This window comes from Neofelis nebulosa, chromosome 3, assembly GCF_028018385.1.
Source record: "Neofelis nebulosa isolate mNeoNeb1 chromosome 3, mNeoNeb1.pri, whole genome shotgun sequence".
NCBI classification, from domain to species: domain Eukaryota; kingdom Metazoa; phylum Chordata; class Mammalia; order Carnivora; family Felidae; genus Neofelis; species Neofelis nebulosa.
This window is the reverse complement of record NC_080784.1, coordinates 74,706,877-74,728,086: the sequence shown is the minus strand read 5'-3', so window position 1 is coordinate 74,728,086 and position 21,210 is coordinate 74,706,877. Positions and strand designations below refer to the sequence as shown.

The window sequence follows — 21,210 nt, the reverse complement described above, 5'->3', positions numbered from 1 at the left end:
CCCAGTCCCAATTCCTGCCTTTCCTATGAAGAAATTTCAGAATCACTTTCTATCTCATATCTTGTTGAATAAATTCAACTGTTGACCCTGTTTCCATGGATTCCATATCTGAATCACTTAGCAAGTATGCGCCCTCCTTCTATCCCTGCTGCTTCATCCTGGTAACAACAGATCCTTCACAGCCATTGTCTAGCCTAACTAATCTGTCTGATGCTGGTTCTCTATCTTGTGATGCATCCATTACCAGATGTGTTTTAAAAATAAAGATCTGAGGGGCGCCTGGGTGGCGCAGTCGGTTAAGCGTCCGACTTCAGCCAGGTCACGATCTCGCGGTCCGTGAGTTCGAGCCCCGCGTCAGGCTCTGGGCTGATGGCTCGGAGCCTGGAGCCTGTTTCCGGTTCTGTGTCTCCCTCTCTCTCTGCCCCTCCCCCGTTCATGCTATGTCTCTCTCTGTCCCAAAAATAAATAAAAAACGTTGAAAAAAAAAAAATAAAAAATAAAGATCTGAGGGGCGCCTGGGTGGCTCAGTCAATTAAGCATCTGACTCTTGGTTTCAACTCAGGTCATGATTTCCTGGCTTTGTGGGTCTGAGCCCTGCATCCGGTTCTATACTGCCAATGTGGAGCTTGCCTGGGATTCTCTCTTCCTCTCTCTGCCCCTCCCCCATGCATGCTGTTCCTGTCTTTCTCAAAATAAATAAATAAACTTAAAAAAAATAAAGATCTGAACATGCACTCAATTGCTTTTAGATAGACTACAGAATCAAGTAAAATTTCCATTATATGTAGTATAAAGTCCCTCAAAACTTGACTGCAACCTACCAGCCTCTTTTTTTGTTTGTTTTATTTTTCAGGTCATGGTGAGCTTGTATAACATAAAAATGTGATTTACATATATTGTGAAATTATTATTGTATAACTTAGTTGCCATCCATCATTTCATACAGACACAAAAAATGGAGAAAAACCATGTCAACCATGTTGCATATCACATCCACAATTAAGAGTACTTATTTCCCTTGTAACTGAAACTTTGTACCTTTGACTACCTTTCTCCTTTTCCTCTGTGTCCTCAGCCTCTTTTTCATTACCCCACACACAGGTGCTTCTCAGGTGCATGCACCCCTTGTTACTGCCAAACATACCAAACACTTTTGCATATCCATGAATTTCTGGCTTTTTTCCCAAAATGTCTTTTATTCCTTTTTCATGGGGAATCAACAAAATGGGGTTGCCATTCCAGCGCTGCTGTTTATGAATCATGTATCTTGGAAAAGATAATTAACATTGCAGTCCACTTCCTACCTTGTGTACATAACTGCTTTGCACTATTTCTCTCCAGGTCATAATGAGCCCTCCGTGGAGAGTATGAGTTTAGTGTTGCTCTTTGACCTTGAGTATTTACGCTACAGAAATTGAAGTTTTAAACCTTTAACTCATATTTGCCTAAAGTTTTTTTTTTTTCCTTTTCTGGTTTGGGTTTCATAAATATACAAGTATGGACTTTACAGATTTATTCACATGGTAGAGTAGGAAGCCTACAATGACCACTCACATGGGCAAAAATCCCATCCATTCTACCATTTACATGCTGCATATTTTTTGGCAAAAACCTTTACCTCTCTGAACTTCAATTTCCTCTTTCTGTAAATCTTAATCTGTTATGAAAACTTGACATATAAGGCAGCTCCATAAATGGCAACTATTGTGATTATTTTTTAAGCTTATTTTAAGAGAGAGAGAGAGAGAGACAGAGAGAGAGAATGAGCAGGGGAGAGGCAAAGACAGAGGGAGTGAGAGAATCCCAAGCAGGCTTCATGTCATCAGTGCAGAGCTCACAAACTGTGAAATCATGACCTGAACCAAAATTGAGCCGGACATTTAACTGACTGGGCCACCCAGGCACACCTGTAAATATTGTGATTATTAATATGCCTTCTGTCATGGGTTATAAGGGCACTTGATTTTTGAGTTCCCTAAAAACAAGAACTCTTTCACACATCTTTACATCCCTGGCCTCACGCTTGGTAAATAGTTTTTAAAAATCAGAACTATCAGTCAGATAGAACCTAAGGGCTATTTTATAATTTGTCATCACCTCTCCACTGAATTTTCTTATATGTGGCTTAATATGAGATCTAAAAATCATTTAATTTTTATTTAATGCATTTATATTGAGTATAATCATAACTGATTTTCCCTTCATTTTATATTGTAAAACAGAGGGTTAGAATTGGGAATGTTTTCTTCAATCTGACAAAATAGCAATACTTCAAAAGGAAAGTCAAAAGGCTAAATGGCACCATTTCCAAAGCATCCACTAATGATGTAGGAGGCTAGGGGAAAATCATCCTGCATTTCCCACCACTTTAAGTATCAGCGAAAGCCCTAAAGAGGAAGAGAAGCCTAAGGGGAGAACATAAACAGGCAGGAGATTTAAAATATTTCCTGGCCTTGGTGATAGTGGAGACTGGGGGGCGGGGGTGGGGAGGGTGGCTCAGGGGTGCGTGGGTGTGTGCGCGTGCGCGCGATGGTTGTCTCTTTATCTCTCAGTGGCAGTGTGTGTATAGTTCAAAGTCTCTCAATTCCCGTTTCTCTAGCCTTGAGTGAAATTCTTCATGGGGAATTGGAGAGGGGCACTTCTAAATACTGGGGCCAGTTTAGACGTTGGGAACATTGAAATGATGACGCAAATAGGAAAAAGCTGAAAGGAGTCAGATTTAATTGCTAATTAGGCTCCATTGAGTAAAAAGAACGTTAGGGCAGAAAGTCATTACAATCCGGAAATGCTTAGTTCCTAGAACACAGCAGACCTTCAATAATCTCCGAATTTGTAATCACTCAGGTGACACTAGGCTGAGAATTACCTGCAGTCATCTACAGAGAGACAAAACCGGCTCTAGGCTTAAAATGACTGTAGAAACAATGTAGCAGAAATGGGTTTTAACATACTTATACAGCCGGTTTTAATATATTTATACAATAAGTATCATAACAATTGATTACATTAAAATATTACTCAAAAAAATCCTACTGGCTATTACAGGGCAAGTTCTTAAACTTTTAAAATGCTTTTGAAGTCATATTTTGAAATATATTAAACAAAAAGAACTAAACAATCAAATTTTTAGAGCCGGGAAGGTTTTCAGAGGTTAATTAATCCAATCCGCCCTGTAACAGATCCCACTGTAATCCGTTCTCGCGGCTCAACCACATGCGTTTACTGCACTTTCTTCATAAAACATGAAAGTAGCCTGGCCTAGGAGAACATTGGCACTCGGGTCTTTCATATGCCTGTTTTTCCCCTGCGTAGAAGGTCTGCTCTGTAGGCCGTACCGTGGAAACAGCGTGAGTCAAAATCAGAACACTTGGGCGTGAGCCTATGTTTGATCATTAAGTGGTTCTCTGGCCCTCAGCAAGCCACCGTGTGTCTGCTGTCTTACCCTGTGAATGAGAAAATGCTCCTTAGCTTCCTCAGGAGGGGACTCTGAAGACTGAGGGAAACGCCGTATGTGTAAGGCCTTTCAGAAGAATGTACGAAATATATGAATATAAAGCACCCTGAAATGCACAATGAGAAAGCCAAGCCTCTGACCCCAGCTTTGCCCCATGACCACTTCTCCAGAGACAAACAAGGTTAAGTTTGCTATGTTTTCTTCCCAAAATAGAGTAGATGCGTGTGCCTTGGTTCAGGCCTGCAGAATAAGCCCCAGCGTGCACCTGATTTCTCCCACTCACTCATATAGCCTATGGCTCGCTCCTTATTGGCACTTACAGAGAAACCATGTTCGCCTGTCAAATCGCGTGCAAGGCTGGGCCATCATTCTTGAGGCAATCCCCATACTTGGACATTTTGCATTCCTTAGAGTCTTTTCCTTTTTCTTTTATAGACTGTGATGCCATAACTATATCTGCAGGTATAGCTAGACTTTTGTAGCACTGACTTTTAAAAATGACTAGAAGACCCACAACACTAGTATTCTCTTTTATAGAATTCTGCATAATTCTGTGTACCTTGAACTCTAGACAAAATATACTTAATGTTGAAATGTATGCTTAACAAGATCATTTCTGTTAGGATACAGTACTGCCACAAGGACCCGATGACAGGGTTGTACTTTCATACACAAAACTGAGGACAGACTTAAAAAGAGAGGGGTGCCTGGGTGGCTCAGTCTGTTAAACGTCTGACTTTGGCTCAGGTCATGATCTCGAGGTTTGTGGGTTTGAGCCCTGCATCTGGCTCTGTGCTGACAGCTCAGAGCCTGGAGCCTGTTTCAGATTCTCTGTCTCCCTCTCTTCCTGCCTTTCATATTCTCCCTCTCTCTCTCTCTCTGTCTCTCTCTGTCTCTCTCTCTCTTTCTCAGAAATAAACTTTAAGAAAAAAGAATTAAAAAAAGAAATGTCATTCAGTCTTCACTATTTTAAAAAAACAATAACAATTATAGAGCACTCTATAATTCAGTAGGCATTTCACAAATACTGTCTTTTTTAAGGTCTCTCATTTAGTACTTAATAGCATCCAACATTCATAAAAGCTCAGAACTACAGGGGACCCTAAAGTTCTTCCAGTGTAATCACCTCTTCCAAATAGTAAATACTTTCTAAGACTCCTTCAGTGTATCACAAGGGTGATCATAAGTTGGATCAAAGGGAAACATGTTTTACAACTTAAACTTACATAACAGGAAGTCATGGCCAAAGCAACAATTTTGTCAGCAACAAGCAGAATAAATGAGCAAAATGGACCTGAGTCTGGAACAGACCTGTAGGAATTGGTGAACTCATAATCTAGAATCGCATTTGCTGTCACTACACCACTCAGCGCGTCCATGTGGAAGGCGTCCCCTTGGTTCCCAGAGAGAATAGAGTACTCAATGAGGCCATTCAATCCACTGTCCAGGTCGGTAGCAAAAACCTGTGAGGAAGCAACTCTTCCATTAGATAAGAGTGTTATCTGCAATATGGGTTTAGGCTGTTTTTCAGACAAATACACTGTGAAATAATTATGAATTGTCAAACATGCTCTAAAAACAATGATCAAAGGACTAGCAACAAATGGCTGAAGCTTACATTTATAATACAGTAGGAAATGGGTGAGAAAACTATTCTGCATGCTCATTCAAAGGATTTCCAAATAACTTTCAGTGGGAGTAGCACATGTTTTGAACTATAATTTTAGGCAAGAGGAAAAAATACAGGGATACCTCAGAGTTATTGCGGGTTCAGTTCCAGACCACCAAAATAAAACAAATATTGTAATGAAGCAAGGAAAATGAATTTTTTGTTGCCAGTGCATATAAAAGGTATGTTTACACTCTACTGTAGTCTATTAAGTGTGCCATAGCATTGTATCTAAAGAAACAATGTGCATATCTTCATTTAAAAATACTTTATTGCTAAAAAATGCTAACCATCATCTGAACTTTCAGTGAGTCTTGCCTCTGTGTTGATGGCTGCCGACTGACCAGGGTGCTGGTTGGCGAAGGCTGGGGTGGCTGTGGCAATTTCTTAAAATGAGACGACAATGAAGTTTGCCACATCCATTGACTCTTCCTTTCGTGAATGATTTCTCTGTAGCGTGTGATGCTGTTTGATAGCATTTTACCCACGGGAGAACTTCTTTCAAAATGGGAGCCAGTCATCCCAAACCTTGCCCCTGCTTTTTCAACTCAGTTTCTGGAATATTCTAAATCCTTTGTTGTCATTCCAGCAGTGTTCACAGCACGTTCACCAGGTAGGGCTTCCATCTCAAGAAACCACTGATCGCTATCACCATAGCAGATATAGTAATAACGAAAAAGTGTGAATATTGCAGGAATTACCAAACTGTGACACAACGTGAGCAAATGCTGTTGGAAAAATGGCGCCAGTAGACTTGCTTGATACAGGCTGCCATAAACCTTCCATTGGTAAAAAAAAAAAAAAAAAAAAAAAAAAAAAATACAGTACCTGTGAAGTACAATAAAGTATGATAAAACAAGGTACTGTACTTGAAAAGAAATCTAATTTGCTTGAATAGAGGGTTTCCAGTACTATATTTAGATTCATGCCAGTACCAGAAAATGGAAGAAATCCCTGCATAGTGAATGGTAGTTGTTCATTTGCTGTTTTTCCTGCTTAAAGTATTGCCTGTAAAATAGGCCATATGTGTGCATTTTTTCATATTTTATTGAAAGTCTCATTTGAGAAGGACTTTTAATTAATGAAACAGCCTAGATTTCGTGCTAGCAAATTTAGATCCTGATCATTTATTTAGTAAATTATCAAAGTAATATTGAGGATGAAACAGAAGTTTTGCATCATTCTCCATGGAGATATATTATTTAGTCTGCATTACATTTTAATCACAAAACTAATTCTATTAGTGAATTCGAGATCTTGTTTAAGAATAAATTTACTGATTAATTAAAATTTTTTTCTACTTATTTTTATCCTCTGTGTCCCTCAGCTTTGGCCTGACTGCACCTCACATTCCCATCATCTCTCTCCTGGGTGACTGCTGTCCTGATGGGCGTTTGCTTCTAACTCCTTCCCCTCTCAGTCTATCCTTCACACTGTTGCCAGATCTCAGGGGATCCTGAGTGGCCCAAGTGGGACATCGAGGACCTCATCAGGAGGGCACCCAAGTCAGCTACTCAGTAAAGAAAGGCAGCAATACACAGTTCCTTCGAGATCACCAGGAAAAGAAACTCATATGCATCTGGGTAGAATAAAACCCATCGTGTCCCCTGAGTGCTTGAAGTGTTACAGAGAGTAGGTCTCCCAGGAGGTGTATCAGTTAGGATTTTAGGATGCCAGCAGTACATATCTGCCAGGGCTAACTTTGCCAGGAGAAATGGATCTGAAAGACGGCATTCTGAGGTGCCTGGGTGGTTCAGTCGGTTAAGTGTCCGACTTTGGCTCAGGTTATAATCTCACGGTTCGTGGGTTCAAGCCCCGTGTTGGACTCTGGGCTGACAGCTCAGAGCCTGGAGCCTGCTTCAGATTCTGTGTCTCCCTCTCTCTCTGCCCTTCCCCCACTTGTCCTCTGTCTCTAAAATAAATAAACATTAAAAAAAAAAAAAGATAGTATTCCGGGGCACCTGGGTGGCTCAGTCACTTAAGCATCCAACTCTTGATTTTGGCTCAAGTCATGACCCCAGGGTCATGGGATTGAGCCCGATGTCAGGCTCCATGCTAAGCATGGAGCCTGCTTAAGATTCTCTCTATCTGCTCCCCTCCACCACTCATGTGCTCTCTCTCTTTCAAATAGAAATAAAAAATTTAAAAAGCCCATTAAAAAAGAAAAAGGAAGATAGTGTCCGGGTGAAGGCCAAGAACCTGGGCCACTCTGGGGGCACAGCTTTGAACTGTTTCCACCAAGATAAGTCAGCTCTCCTGTGCCTCTGTGCTGGTGTCTTACCACTCAAGATTCAAATTCTAGGGAGAGAAAGTCTGTATGAGACTGAGGCAGATGACAACACCTTTGACAGGGGACAGGGACAGGGGACAAGTCACTACCTTGGCTGACAATCTCACCAAGACTGCATCTGACGGGGGATGGGCAGTTCCTAAGGTAAGTTTGCGGGGCTATAACCAAAAGCGGGAAGTCTGGACAGTGTGCCGGCAAAAGCAAGAACTACCACAGATACTGTAACTCCAGAACCTTATTTCTGGAACTGTAATTCCAGAAATAAGTTCTTATTTCTCTGAACAGAAACACAGGGAGATGGCAGGTCTGGTTTCCTGAGAGAGTCAAATGACCTAAAATGTGAAGAACAAAGTTCATTGTATCTGTCCCTGACTCAACCTTCTTGAAGTTTGACCTAACCGGACGCACTGGTGGGTCAGGCTCTCACTCACTTGTTGTACCTGGGCTTTAACAGTGTCTTCACCTTCTTGTATTCCACACTGAGCAGTCTAGCTCTATCCAAGTCAGGATGCATGACAAAGAAGTGCAAGGCATCAGCATCCCAGGGCAGGGGCCCTCTGTGACAAAGCAGGCCACACAGTGGCTCTGGAGGCGTCTGCCATCCCCGCTAAACAGGCATCACTGCGCAGGGTGATACAGATTGGAAAAGTGAATGCCCTTGCTTTCTTCTTCAACATCTCAGTCATGGCTGAAGCCAAAGTAAAGACACAGCACTTGTGGGACAGGCTGGCGACTGCAGCCATCAGGCTACTGTCACACAAAAGAAATCTGCAAAAAGAGCAGAGGAAATCCTGGGGCATGGAGCTAAGACTCCAAGACTCCTGAGACTGCACTGGTCTTGTCTGCACCAACAGAGGGGCACATGTGTATCTGGAACTGAACTGGAAGTCAAACAAAGGCATCTCTCCATATGCAGGTGAGGGTAGCTGCACAGCAGAGCATTGTGGGAGGTCTTGTCCACCAAGTGTACTAACCTGTCATCTAGCCTCCTGACCCCATCCACCTAGAGAGAAAGGAGTGTGATCATCACTAGGGGCCGGATCACAGTAGAGGGGTTACAAAGGCCAAAGGGAAGGCCCTGGTATGCTGCTGACTTTGCCAGGAAGGGGTTTTTATACTGATTTCCCGTGTGGGTTCCCACGGGGTTGTGCATTTCCAAATGTCCAAGTTCTTGAGTATAAAACAGCAATTCAACTGTGATGGGAAAGGTAAAACTGGGTACTAGTCCCACAGTAGGAAGAAAGACTATCAAGGATGAGTGGGTTTTAGAGCCTGAACAAGACTACCTTAACAACAGATGATCTTTTTCACGGCCTGGCCCTTTTTTCTGAGATGGCATTAGGCTGGAAACAGCGGATCTGTGCCTTTCACATAAAATGTCCGCAAATTTTGAACCCAGGGAGCTCTCCCATGTGTCTGTGCCTCGGTCCACGTTGCTCTGGCTGCAGCTCCCCCTGGCGAGTACCTGCTCACCCTTGAAGACCAAGTGTAAATATCATTCTTCTGTGAAGCCTTATGCTGTTTCTCCAGGAAGAGTTTGTGTCTCCTCTTTGCTCTCATGACATTAAATAGGCACTTCTATTTAACATTAATAACGTGCCTTTAAATTATATACTTACTTTTCTGACTTCCCCACTAAATTGTACACATGGCAAGATGAGCTGTTTTTGTGCCCCTGTATACTCCCTGCTGGTGCTGGACAGAGTCCCTAGGGACAGCAGGTGGGTACTAACTGAGCATGGGATGAGGAGAGGAAGAAACGTGAACTCAGAAACTCTAAGCTTCAGACTTCCTTCAACCTAAGCTGTCATCCAGTTCATCACACATTTTATATCCCTGGAAATATTTCATTTATGTCCTAGAAAAAGCTTTAGATATTTTGATGTATACTGATAACAATCCCCACACACTCACACATCCACAAAACACATTTCTGTTACCTGTATGATGCGAGCATTGTAGAACGGGCCTTCAGGCACTGATACTTGGTACACGCTCTGCTCAAAGCACGGTAAATTATCATTCACATCTTGTATCAAGACTGCTACTTTGCTGAAGGCCCTATGCCCCCTACTTTCTGCTAAAATGATGAGTTGTACTTCATTTCTGACTTCAAAATCCAGAAACTTGGGTTCTTTCACAGTGAGTTCTCCTATTTTTATTCCGAGGGAGAAAAAAACATGATGTTGTAGTTAATTATTTAAGAAGTTCCAAATCACCTTTGACTCAAACGCTTGCACCATCACCTGTCCCTGAAAGTCTCCCATTGGCCAGCCTCCCTTCCCTCCCGACTGGGGTCATTGTGAAAAAAGTTGAGAATGTGCTGGTATTTGCAAGGTTCAGACATGAGGAGGGAAAGAAACTATGAAATAGCTGAAATGTGGGAGCTGTCTCTTAAATCGCCCTTCTCTCTCCATATTTAGTCCATAACCATGTCTGCAAAGTTGACCTTTCAAATGTCTTTTCAATCCACCCTCCATCTTCGCTGTTGCTGCCTTCCTCCAAGCCACCGGTATTTTCCATCTTGTCCTTTGCTTTAGGGGTCCTGTGAGATCACTCACCTGGTCTCTGTTAATCCAGTTCCCATTCTGAACTGAATAATACAAATGGACACTGTCATTGTTCCACATAAATCCCTTCCATGCTTTTCCACAATGATTATGATAGAGCTCAGCATTTTTAACCACCACAGGGTCAACTTGCTCAGGACTTTCCTGCCTAAGGAGTCTCCTTTGTGCCAGTCCCCACTTTACTCTCTCTGCTCTGCTCACAACTCTCATAAATGTTCTGTTCCTCAAATTCTCATTTCAGAGTCGCCATGCATGCTTTTCCATCTGCCTGGCATGGTCCCCACTTCTGTGCTTCCTCAGGGATCTTTCCAGATCAGCCACCTTTGTATGTACCATCACTATGGTCAGCCTGCAACAGACTCTCACAAAGTTTCTGCATTTACTGTACTCACCTATTCCAGTCTGGTTACTCCTCTTGGTTTAGAAGCTCACAAAGGTACGGATGGCTGCCTGTCTCTTGCACCGACCGTCATATCCCCAGTACCTACTTAGCTCAGGGTCTGGCCTACCGAAGGCACTCAATAATACACATTAACCCTAACCAGGTTAGGGAAACTGACTCTTGAGGCTTATACCTTGTACAAGTTTCTCCCCCAATTTAAGAAAACGTCCCCCCCCAATATAATTTCCTTCTCTACTTTCTGCTCTGTTTTTTCTCCCTTTTTACTGTCAAATTTCTTACTGAATTTATTACTATTGTTATCTTAGTATCATAATTTACTTAGTTCTTACTGTCAGAAATTCCATCAAATGGAGATTCATTGAATGAGCACAGATTTGGAGTTTGAGACACGTGAAACCAAGCATAAATCCTAGCCCTGGCTATTTAGTTTAGGTAAATTACCTGGCTCTACCACCAGTAAGTTATTCAGGTTCCACGGAGCTGGGTTTCCTCTTCTAGAAAATGAGGATATTAATAACGACTTTATAGGATTGCTGGGAGAAAGAATAGAGTGCATATTTAGAATGTTCCTTTGCAGGAACATGATCTAGATTGCAGTGTCCTACCCATGTTTCTCATCCCCACCATCATCAGGTATAGACAAGTATCTATAAAAGCTCTAAATTTAGAAAGAAAACATTTAATAGCCATGGACTAATTGAAGTTTGATCTTCAGGTGAAAGAACCTGTACTGTTTCTGGAAATATGGCCTGGAAGCCACAGTTCTTCCTGTTCTATTGGAACCAGTTTCCCTAGACAACCAGCCTAGCCCAAGAAAATGTCAGGCTCTTAGGTACTTACCTGGATGTTAATGGGAATCATACCTTGCTCAAGCATCCTAACTTTGGTATTGAGAGGTTTGTTGTTGTTGTTGTTTGGGGGGGGGGGGGGAGTTTTATAGCTTCTATTCTGTTATTAAGAAAAATTAAGTATATTCTATAAGAGTAACTCACTACACTACAAAAGTTGAAATGTCACAAACTCACTTTTATTTATTGTCACCAGTTATCAATTCAGAAAACCAAACTACATTTACAAACCACCATCTGATGTTACCAACACCCCTGACGGAAAATTTAGGGTAGATATGACTGTTGGCAGCTGGAAAAATCATAAAGGTGCATTTTGATGAGCTGATGATGAAAGAAGCTGGTCTTCAGAAACTGTGGAACAAGGGCTGAGCCCACAGCCCCAAATGGCCAAGGAACCCCAGACTGAGGTAGGCCCAAAGCACTCTGTCTCCACCAAGCAGAGCACTTAGCTTGCTATCATGTTCTGTTACTGTTAGCAAAGGAAAAATAAAATAGAAATGCAACACTATATTGCCAGTGTCACTTAGTAGAAAGTGTGCCAATTATAGCGCAGATCAAAGCGGATTTTTTAATAAAACGCTTGTGTCTAGGCTTTGATAATTGGAATTTTGCACTTGGAATGGATCTGCAGTTCTAATGCTTTCCTTGCCCGGTTTTTATTTTTGGCATAATAATTGGCATATGCTGTGAACGTCGTGTAAGTAAGAAAGACAACAACCCGTCTGTCAGATGACTCAGGGCTGGCACACCTACTAGACCCGCCTTTGCCTTGGATGATATGTGTATATTCTTCTCAGAGATATCGAGGATTTACTGCCACCAGTGAGATGCGAGAACCACTGAGCTCTCATTACGGGCAGTAGTCCACGTCTTCCTTACAGTAGAAGCCTTGTGGATACCAACTTCGTGTTCATTTTTACGTGTTACGGTGCCAGTGATATAACAACGTGAGAATGAAACTGCAGTAACATTTTCTTTCTGATATATGTACACATGGAGCTTTTGCCCAAGTTACCAAATACACATCAAAACGAGATTTAGATTCTTCAAATGCTAAATGCTCAAGAGCATAATCAGGTTACTTCAATCCATTACAAACTGTGCATGTGCATATGTATATATCCAAAGCAGAATGGGATAAATATTTATGTTGTCCAAAAGCCTTTAAACTATCTCCTGCTAAAACTGCATCCTCAAAACATTGCAAATTCGATCACTTTGTTTTATGTTAATCTACAAATCATGGTTGAATACTACCATTTGTTATTTACATACATGACGTGAGTAAAACTTCAAAATTCTTTCTGGTTTGGACAGTGAGTAGATGTTTTTAAGCTAAAGTGACAAGGAGTTTGAATATAAAAGTAAACCTTTGGTTTGTGACTACAAAAGAGGGAAAACACTGGCACAAACAGAAAACAGTTCTCATCAGAGATCCATGTTATCATAACTTATTAAATCAGTAACTAATAAAATGGATTTCTCACATTTTTACCTTTAAGAAGAGTAATCATAACCTTAGAGAACTTTACTGATTTTTCATACACACCAGTTTTCTATTTTAACTGGTATAATGGCTTAAAATACATATATATCATAGGGGTGCCTGGGTGGCTCAGTCGGTTGAGTGTCCGACTTTGGCTCAGGTCATGATCTCACAGCTCATGGGTTCGAGCCCCGCATTGGGCTCTGTGCTGACAGCTTGGAGCCTGGAGTCTGCTTTGGATTCTGTGTCTTCCTCTCTCTCTGCCCCTAACCCAGAGCATTCTGCCTCTTTCTCTCTCAAAAATAAATAAACATTAAAAAAAATTAAAAAAAAAACCCACTTATTTAAAAATATGTATTTATTATAAAGGCTATATTAGGTACCTTTACACACAAGTTTGAAGATTATGCGATGAAGGTGGCATGAAAGATGAATATAATAAAAGGTTTTTAAAAAAGTTTCTTGACAGCAGTTTGGAAGACCTCATAATAAAAACAACTAAAATGCTTGATGAAGTGTGTGTGTGTGCGTGTGTGTGTGTGTGTATTGAAATGAATTGTTGAGTTGGTATAGCAGAAAGCAATCCTCAGAGGACAAAAAAATAACTGAAAACAGTAATCCATGGAGTTAAGCAAGCACTAAAATCCCATTTTTATTCGAAAAGTCTCCAACCTTCTTCCTTGAGATTCATCTCTGATAGTCCCACAGGGTAGAAAAGCAAGGGAAGAGGCCCGAACCCAAAAGGTGAAGGAAGAGTCTAGTGGAAAACCTGGAATAAAGCTGTAAACTCAAAGGCTACCTATGCCTCAGGTGAATGATCAATATTTAAAAGACAAAAACAAGTGAAGAACTGATGCACAGAAACCTGTTTTTCTTGACCTTGGTGTTGGTTGGGAGGGAGAAAAAGTTTCTGCTGTGAATTCATTAACTTAAGCACAATTTATGGTAGCCATACTTTCACAGCTATATATTTGTAAAAACCTTCAATAATTAAATTTAGGCTACTCTTTGCTTGATGATGTACCCAGGCAATTTGCAGAAGGAAAACAAATCCCCTCTCAAGGGCATGAATTCAATCTGGTCTGCAAAGAATCCTCCAAGAAAAAGTTTCAAGGATAATGAGCAGCTCATAGTTAATGAGTACAAAAATCACAGAGAAATAAAGTACCATGAGTGAAAGGTAGCAAATCCACAGAAATATGAATAAATCATCAAAGATTTAAGATGCTGGAATTATTGGACACAGAATGTGACTTTCACATATGTTTAAATACATTTTTAAAAGCTTTGAAACATGAGCAGGGAATACGAGACTACTTACACGTTTCCAATTATGGAATGGATAAATCACAGGGATGAAAGGTACCGCATAGGGGATATAGTCAATAATATTGTAATAGCAGTGTATGGTGACAGAGGGCAGTTACACTTGCGGTGAGTGAAGTATATAACCTATAGGCTTGTCAAATCACTATGTTGTACCTGAAACTGAGGTAACACCGTGTGTTAACTATACTTCGATTTTTAAAAAAGAGATTACTTAAAAAATTTTTTTTTCACATTTATTTATTTTTGAGAGACAGAGACAGAGCACAAGCGGGGGAGGGGCAAAGAAGGAGACACAGAATCTGAAGCAGGCTCTAGGCTCTGAGCTGTCAACACAGAGCCCGATGTGGGGCTTGAACCCACACACCGTGAGATCATGACCTTAGCTGAAGTCAGATGCCCAACTGACTGAGCCACCCAGGCACCCCAAAAAGAGATATTATTTTTTTTACAAGACCGGGAATTGTTGACAAAGAACCAAAGGGAACTTCTGGAAATAAAAAATACAGTTCCCTAGATTGAAGACAAAGGGGCAAGGAGATAAAAATATGAAAGATAAATGTAGGAGAGAGTGTCTGGCTCAATACTTGTCCAACTAGAGTTCCCCCCAAAAAGATACAAATAAGTTATATTTAGATCAACAGCTGACTTCTTAAGGCAACAATTAGGAACCAGAAGACAGTAGGATAATATCTTAAATGTGATGAGAGAAAATAACTGTGAACTTAGACCAGCAAAAATATCTTTGGAAAACAAGAATTAAACAAAGACATTTTTAGACAACCAAAATCTGAAGAAGTTTACTATGACAGACTCTCACTACAGGATGTACTTCAGGCAGAAAGAAGATAAAAGCAGAGGAAAGTCTGAGATGTAAGAAAGAACAGTTAGCAAAGAAGCAGATAAATCTGTTTAAAAATATTCATCATGTCTAATTTGAAAGAACTAAAATTATAACCCACAAAAATTTATAAATTGAAACAGGGATATTTGGAGATAAAGAATTCTAAGTCTCTTGTATTATTCAGGAGCAGGATATTGGTTAATGCTAGAAGATAGCTATATAACTCCAACAAACACAGGGGGAAATGGTCATTTTCAGGTAATGATTGTATATTTTGAATGTTCAGAAAAATATTAGAACCAATAAGAGTTTACAGGTTTGCTAGGTACTAAATTAAAATGTAAAAGCCAATTTGAAGTATACCTAACAGCACTGTCATAAAAATCATTGTTTCCATTTACTTTAGCAAGAAAAAGTATAAAGTATTTAGACTAAATCTAATAAGAACCATTCATGCCTGGTATAAAAAATTTAAACCTGTATTAAAATATATTAAGGAATAAATGGATGTGATTTTATATATTATCCCTGAATTAGAAGACAATACCATAAAGATATTAGTTTTCCCCAAACTGATATTTAGAATTGATACAATTCCAATAAAAAAATTCTAGCAACCTAAACGTCTGTTGATGGATGAATGAAGAAAGAAAATGTAGTCTATACATACAATGGCACATTATTCAGTCCTAACAAAGAAGAAAATCCCGCCATATGTGACAACATGGACGAACCCTGCGGAATTAGGTTAAGTCACAGAAAGACAAATATTGCATGATTCCACTTATATGAGGTATCTAAAATAGTCAAATTCCTAGGGGCAAGGAGTAGAATTGTGGCAGCCAGCTGCCATGGGGGAGGGGCAATGGGGAGTTGCTGTTCAGGGGGTATAAAGTTTTAGTTATGCAAGATGCCTAAGTTCTAGAAATCTGAGAGACAACACTACCCCAATAGTTAGCAATACTGTATTGCCCACTTAAAATTTTGCTAAAAGAGAGAAAAATAGTGTTAAAAAAGAGTTTACCACAGTTTTAAAAAAGAGAAGCTTTGGTAGATGATTATTAACTATCCTACATAGCTATACAGGGCTTTGTGAGGAGGATACTTTGGCCTGATAACTTAATTACTTAATTCTAGATTGGGGCTATGCAATTGTTTTGGACATTTTCTTTGTTAATTAGGATGAGGTTTCACCTGAAATTAAATATGCATGCCATGATTACATGGGCTAAATGCATGAAAGGTGTCGATAGATGTTCCATCACCCAAAGACTTATGAATAAATCTTCTTTTCTTGGAAAAAAAAATCCCAATAGGCTGTGTGTGTGTGTGTGTGTGTGTGTGTGTATACATATGTGTGTGTGTGTGTGTGTGTGTGTGTGTGTGTGAAAACTTGGCAAGTGGGTACAATGATTTATATTAGAGCAAAGGGCCAATAACATCTACTATACTCCTGAAGAACAGGAGGATGGGGCTGCTTCCTTGGTATGAAAACTGATTAGAAAGCCTACATGATTAAGGGAGTTTGGTAGTGCTGTGTGGATAGAAAAGGAGATGAATGCAAAGGAGTCAAGGAGCCTCTAAAGGGTCATGGGAAAATAACATGACCGTGAGGGTTTTGCCATTGGGATAACTGGTAATCCTCTTTTTAAAAAAGAAGAAGAAAAAGAAAAAGGAAAGTTATCCCTAACTCATGCAAAACATGAAACTCAATTCTAGATGCACTACACATGTAAACATGAAACACAGGAAAACTATAAAAAGCTTAAAAGACAATGTAACAATATATTCATGATCTCAGGATAGGGAAGAGTCTCTTCACCTACAAAACGGGAAAATCATAAAGTAAAAGGCTGATTAATTCTAACTAAAATAAAAATGTGCCAGTAAGAGAGTGAAAGACAAGTCACAAAATAAAAATTTTCAAAAGAAAAAAAAAAACAGACAAAGGGGGTGCCTGGGTGGCTCAGTTGGTTAAGTGTCTGACTCTTGATTTTGGCTCAGGTCATGATTTCACGGTTCCTGTGCTGACAGCGCGGAGCCTGCTTGGGATTCTCTGTCTCCCTTTCTCCCTGGCCCTTCCCTGCTCACTCTCTCTCAAAATAAACAAACATTTAAAAAAAGCAAAGGACAAATGCTAATAAAATATGTTAAAAATCCGTAGGCTTCAGAAAGAGAAACATAAACAACCCAGTAGAAAAATAGCAAAGTGTATCAGTCTGCATTTTTCATATGGGAGAAAATAGGAATGGCCAATAAACTATAGAAAATGCTCAGATTCATGAGTAATACAGAAATGCAAATTACAACCCCAGTGAGATACCACTTCGCACCTGCCAGATTGGCGTAAGAAAGGACGCAAACAACCGCGATTGCCCCCATTCGGTGCTGGTGGCACGTGAAGTGGGACAAGGCAGTTTGTAGAACAATTTGGCACTATCTGTAATGCTGAACATATGCATCCTCTGATGTATATGCCCAGCCTATACTCTAGGGCCTAGAGAACTCTTTACATATGTGCCAGAAGACACGTACAAGGTTTCTCCTAAGAGCGCTTGTTATTGTATCCCCACACAGGAAAACCTCCCTGTCCATCAGCAGTGGAATGGATAAATAAGTTGTGACATAGACTGACAACTGAAAGCCACAAAGAAATGAAAATGAAAGAACCCCATCTGCACACATTAACAAGAAGGATTCTAATTTTGAATAAAAGGAATCAAATTTCAATAAAATACATAGACTATGAATCCATTTATATAAAATTCAAAAATAAGCAACCTTAAACAGCTTTATTGTATAGAAGTGCGTTTCCTGTAAGTCACGAGGGAGTGATTATCCCTGAAGTTGGGACATTAGTCAGCCTGGAGCAGTAGAGAGAAAGGATGCAATCAGAAAAGAGCTCAGAGGGAGCACCAATGATGGTTGTGTTCTATTTTATGATCTCGGCTGCTACTTATTCTTTGCTACTCCTCATTAATGTGTGCATAATGGTTTATGCACTATAAGTCACAGTAAAAATGTTGAGCAGAAGAAATCAAGTCATAGAAGAGAGTACGTTAGCATGATTCTGTTGCAATGTTTCAAGCAAGGTAAAATGAAAGAATACATTGTTTAGGGATTCAAAGACAGTGGGAAAATTATAATGAAAAAAAGGCAGTGATCAATACCAAATTCAGATTATTGGTTACAGACTACCTCAGATAAAGGAAGAGAGATGTGAGAGGGAAGGGACACAAGAGGGCTTCCTGAGGTTCTACTAACGTCTCCTCTCTGGAGATAGGTGGCAAGTACATGCTCATTAAATAGTTTTATATGTCTTAGCATATCATCTTGTAGCTGTTTCACAGTAAAATTTTGAAATAAATTTCAACATAAACAAATATTTAATTGAAAAGCAAAGAGTTATCTGTGGATGACCTCTTTGGACTAACTGTAGGCATATTTTACCTGAATTTTGACGAGAGACTCTAGAAAAAATAGGGCCATGCCTGGGTCATGTGAAGGGTGACGTGGCAGAAGGATGTGGGTAGCCTGGGGAAATGTGCAGTCTCGGCTACTGGCCTTATTCCTAAACATTCTATGCTCCTTTCCCGGAACTTAAGATACCCGGACTACTAGAAGATTAAGGCTTTGTGATGTTCGCAAAATGACCCTCCTGTCAACAGACAAGGTGCTTCCTGCACCACCCTTGAACCAAACGTTGGGGTGAAGAGATGAAGAGCTACCTCAGAAAGGCTGCCAACCAAAGGTGGTGTGGACTAAAAAGTCGTAACACTCCCCGGGACGAGAAGGCATTTGCTTAAGAAATTACCCCCTTCTCAATTCTTCCCATGTGCATGTAGTACAGATTAAATAAAGCAGTTGTATGGTAATATAGAAATTATTAAAAACATTCTTCTTGAGGTTTGACAATGCAGCAGTAGATATGTATCTAGTTGTTGGTCAAAAAGTATGTTTCAAATAATCAATTGGTATTCATTTAAAACACAATAATGGTCTTATTAAAGCTAAATTTAATACATGCTGTATTTGGAAGTAATTTCTTTACCACCACACAGAAACCTTTCCAGCTGTCCTTTTTTGTTGCATTGTTGACATTCAGTGGCGCATTAAGAAGAATCTCATGGTGAAAATGCCCTATGGCTAGACATGTGTGGTTATTTTCAATTCAAACTCAATATTGATGGTCTCCCTACTATATCTCCCACTGCCCCAAATAGATGAGACAGTTATAAGTAGAAACCAATTTGTCTTCGAAAATTCAAAGGGTAGGCTAGATACTGCCTAATTTGGAAATGTGAAGAACAGGATTCTTAGCAAGTACATGTAAATAAAGAAGTGGTCTTGATTTCTCACAATTTCTCATCAGCTACCACAAAAAATTTGTTTCTTGTTTACCTTTTCAAATATATTCCTCTCATGTTTCTACCTTTCAAATTTTGAGTTTCCTTTGCAGAAGTATTTCTTACTAGTAACATTAAATGGAGCAGGAAATAAAGTTATTACAGGAAACAGAAGGATTACCTGAGTTGGAGCACAGGGAAAAAACCCCATCTTCGTTTCCACTAAAAATTGAATATTTAATGCTGTCTTGTATTGGGTCAGGAGCAACAGCTTTTACAGTCACAATAGAAGTACCTGCAAAAATTAGGTTGAAAAAAAAAAAAAGAAAAAACTTTAGGAAAAGAAAATTTCAGGGAAAAACCAGAGCAAACACTGGGTACTTATTATTTGCTTACTACATTTTCATTTGTTCATTCATTCAATGATTAGTCATTGAGAGTCTTCAATAAGCTAGATCCCATGCCAGGTGCTAGAGACAGAGTAGTAAGTTAGAAAAGATCTCAATCTCATGGTGATTAGCTAACGGAAGGAGACAGACAATAAACCATTAAACAAATACATAATCAAAGTAGATTTCTGATGTGCTAAGTTCCCTGGAAGAATAAACAAGGTAATGTGACAGAAAACACTTTTTTAGTGGGGAAGGCAGACGTATGACATTTCAAATGATAGGAACAGACTGATTATCAGCATGAAAGAAGAATCAGCAAGCACTGAGGGAGGCAACGATGTGATTAGAACTGGGATTTCACTGGAAGGTTCTCAAGAATCCATTTGGGCCCCAAGTCAGCACTTTGCTGTCTTCATGTGTAATATCTCATGCCCTTTGCTGTTTCTGCTTTACTTCCTCTCCAGGTTGTCCATTTGTCCTCCTCTTTTAATTGCCCATCTTTTTGGTTTTTGTAATTATTTTTTATTTAATCAACTTTATTAAGGTAACATTTACATACAACAATATACACATATCTTAAGTATACTCTTATGTGTGTTTGAACAACTATATGCACCTGTGTAACGACCATCATGATCAAGATGTAGAGTATTTCTATCACTCCAAAAAATTCCCTTGTGACTTTCTGTAGCCAGTTTCCTATTACTTCTGGTGCTAGACAATCACTGATTTACTATTACTTTGTTTTGCTTCTAAAATTTCATACACATACAACTTATACAGTATCTGTCTTCTTTTGATTGGCATTATTTTTGGAGAATCAAATATTAAGAGTTCATTCCATTTTTGCTATAGAGTATATTCTACTGAATGGACATACCACAATATGTTGATACATTTTTCCATATATGGACATTTGGATTGTTTTTAGTTTGAGGCTATTATGAATACAGCTGCTATAAACATCCATGTGACAGTGTGTGGACATATGTTTTCATTCCTCATGGGTAAACACATACAGTGAGTGTATGTTTAACTTTATAAAAAACTGTCCAACTATTTTCCAAAGTGATACTATACCATTTTACGTTCCTGCTAGCAACATATGAGACTTCTAGTTGCTCCATATCCACTGGTCTTCTTAATTTTAGTCATTCTAATGGATGTGTGGTAGTATCTCACTGTGGTTTTAATTTTAATTTCCCTGATGTCTGATGATGTGAGTCTTCTCGTGCTTATTGGCACAAGAAGAAAACTGAAAGGGAACATTTGAGAAGAACACAGGTGCTGACGTGGTGTCAGAGAGGAGCACACAGCAGGGATCATTAACTCAGATGCCTTCGGTAAAAGTAAGAGCATGGGCAAATGAAGAAGACAGATGGGTGGAAAAAGCAAGAGACTGTCTGATGTGCCTGAGGCACTCAGCTTCAACTCATTGCTGCCAGTAGGGAAGAGAAAACAGGCTTTAGGAAGTTTTAAATTCTGGTCAAGAGAAGCTCAAAAATTCATATTTGTTTTCATGTGAAATCTCCCAATTCATAAATGTCAGAACATAATTTAATTTAGGGGAAAAACATAA

General features: G+C 39.6%; 1 protein-coding gene across 1 annotated transcript in view; it reads right to left on the bottom strand.

Moving 5' to 3' along the window:
- Positions 1–21,210, bottom strand: part of DCHS2 (dachsous cadherin-related 2) — a 245,584-nt gene that overhangs the window by 15,043 nt on the left and 209,331 nt on the right. Inside the window, exons 14-16 of the mRNA XM_058721111.1 lie at positions 19,421–19,534; positions 9,354–9,565; positions 4,766–4,917 (exon numbers count right to left, since the gene is read on the bottom strand). Of these exons, the coding sequence (XP_058577094.1) occupies positions 4,766–4,917; positions 9,354–9,565; positions 19,421–19,534 (478 nt within the window). The remainder of the gene's footprint in view (positions 1–4,765; positions 4,918–9,353; positions 9,566–19,420; positions 19,535–21,210) is intronic.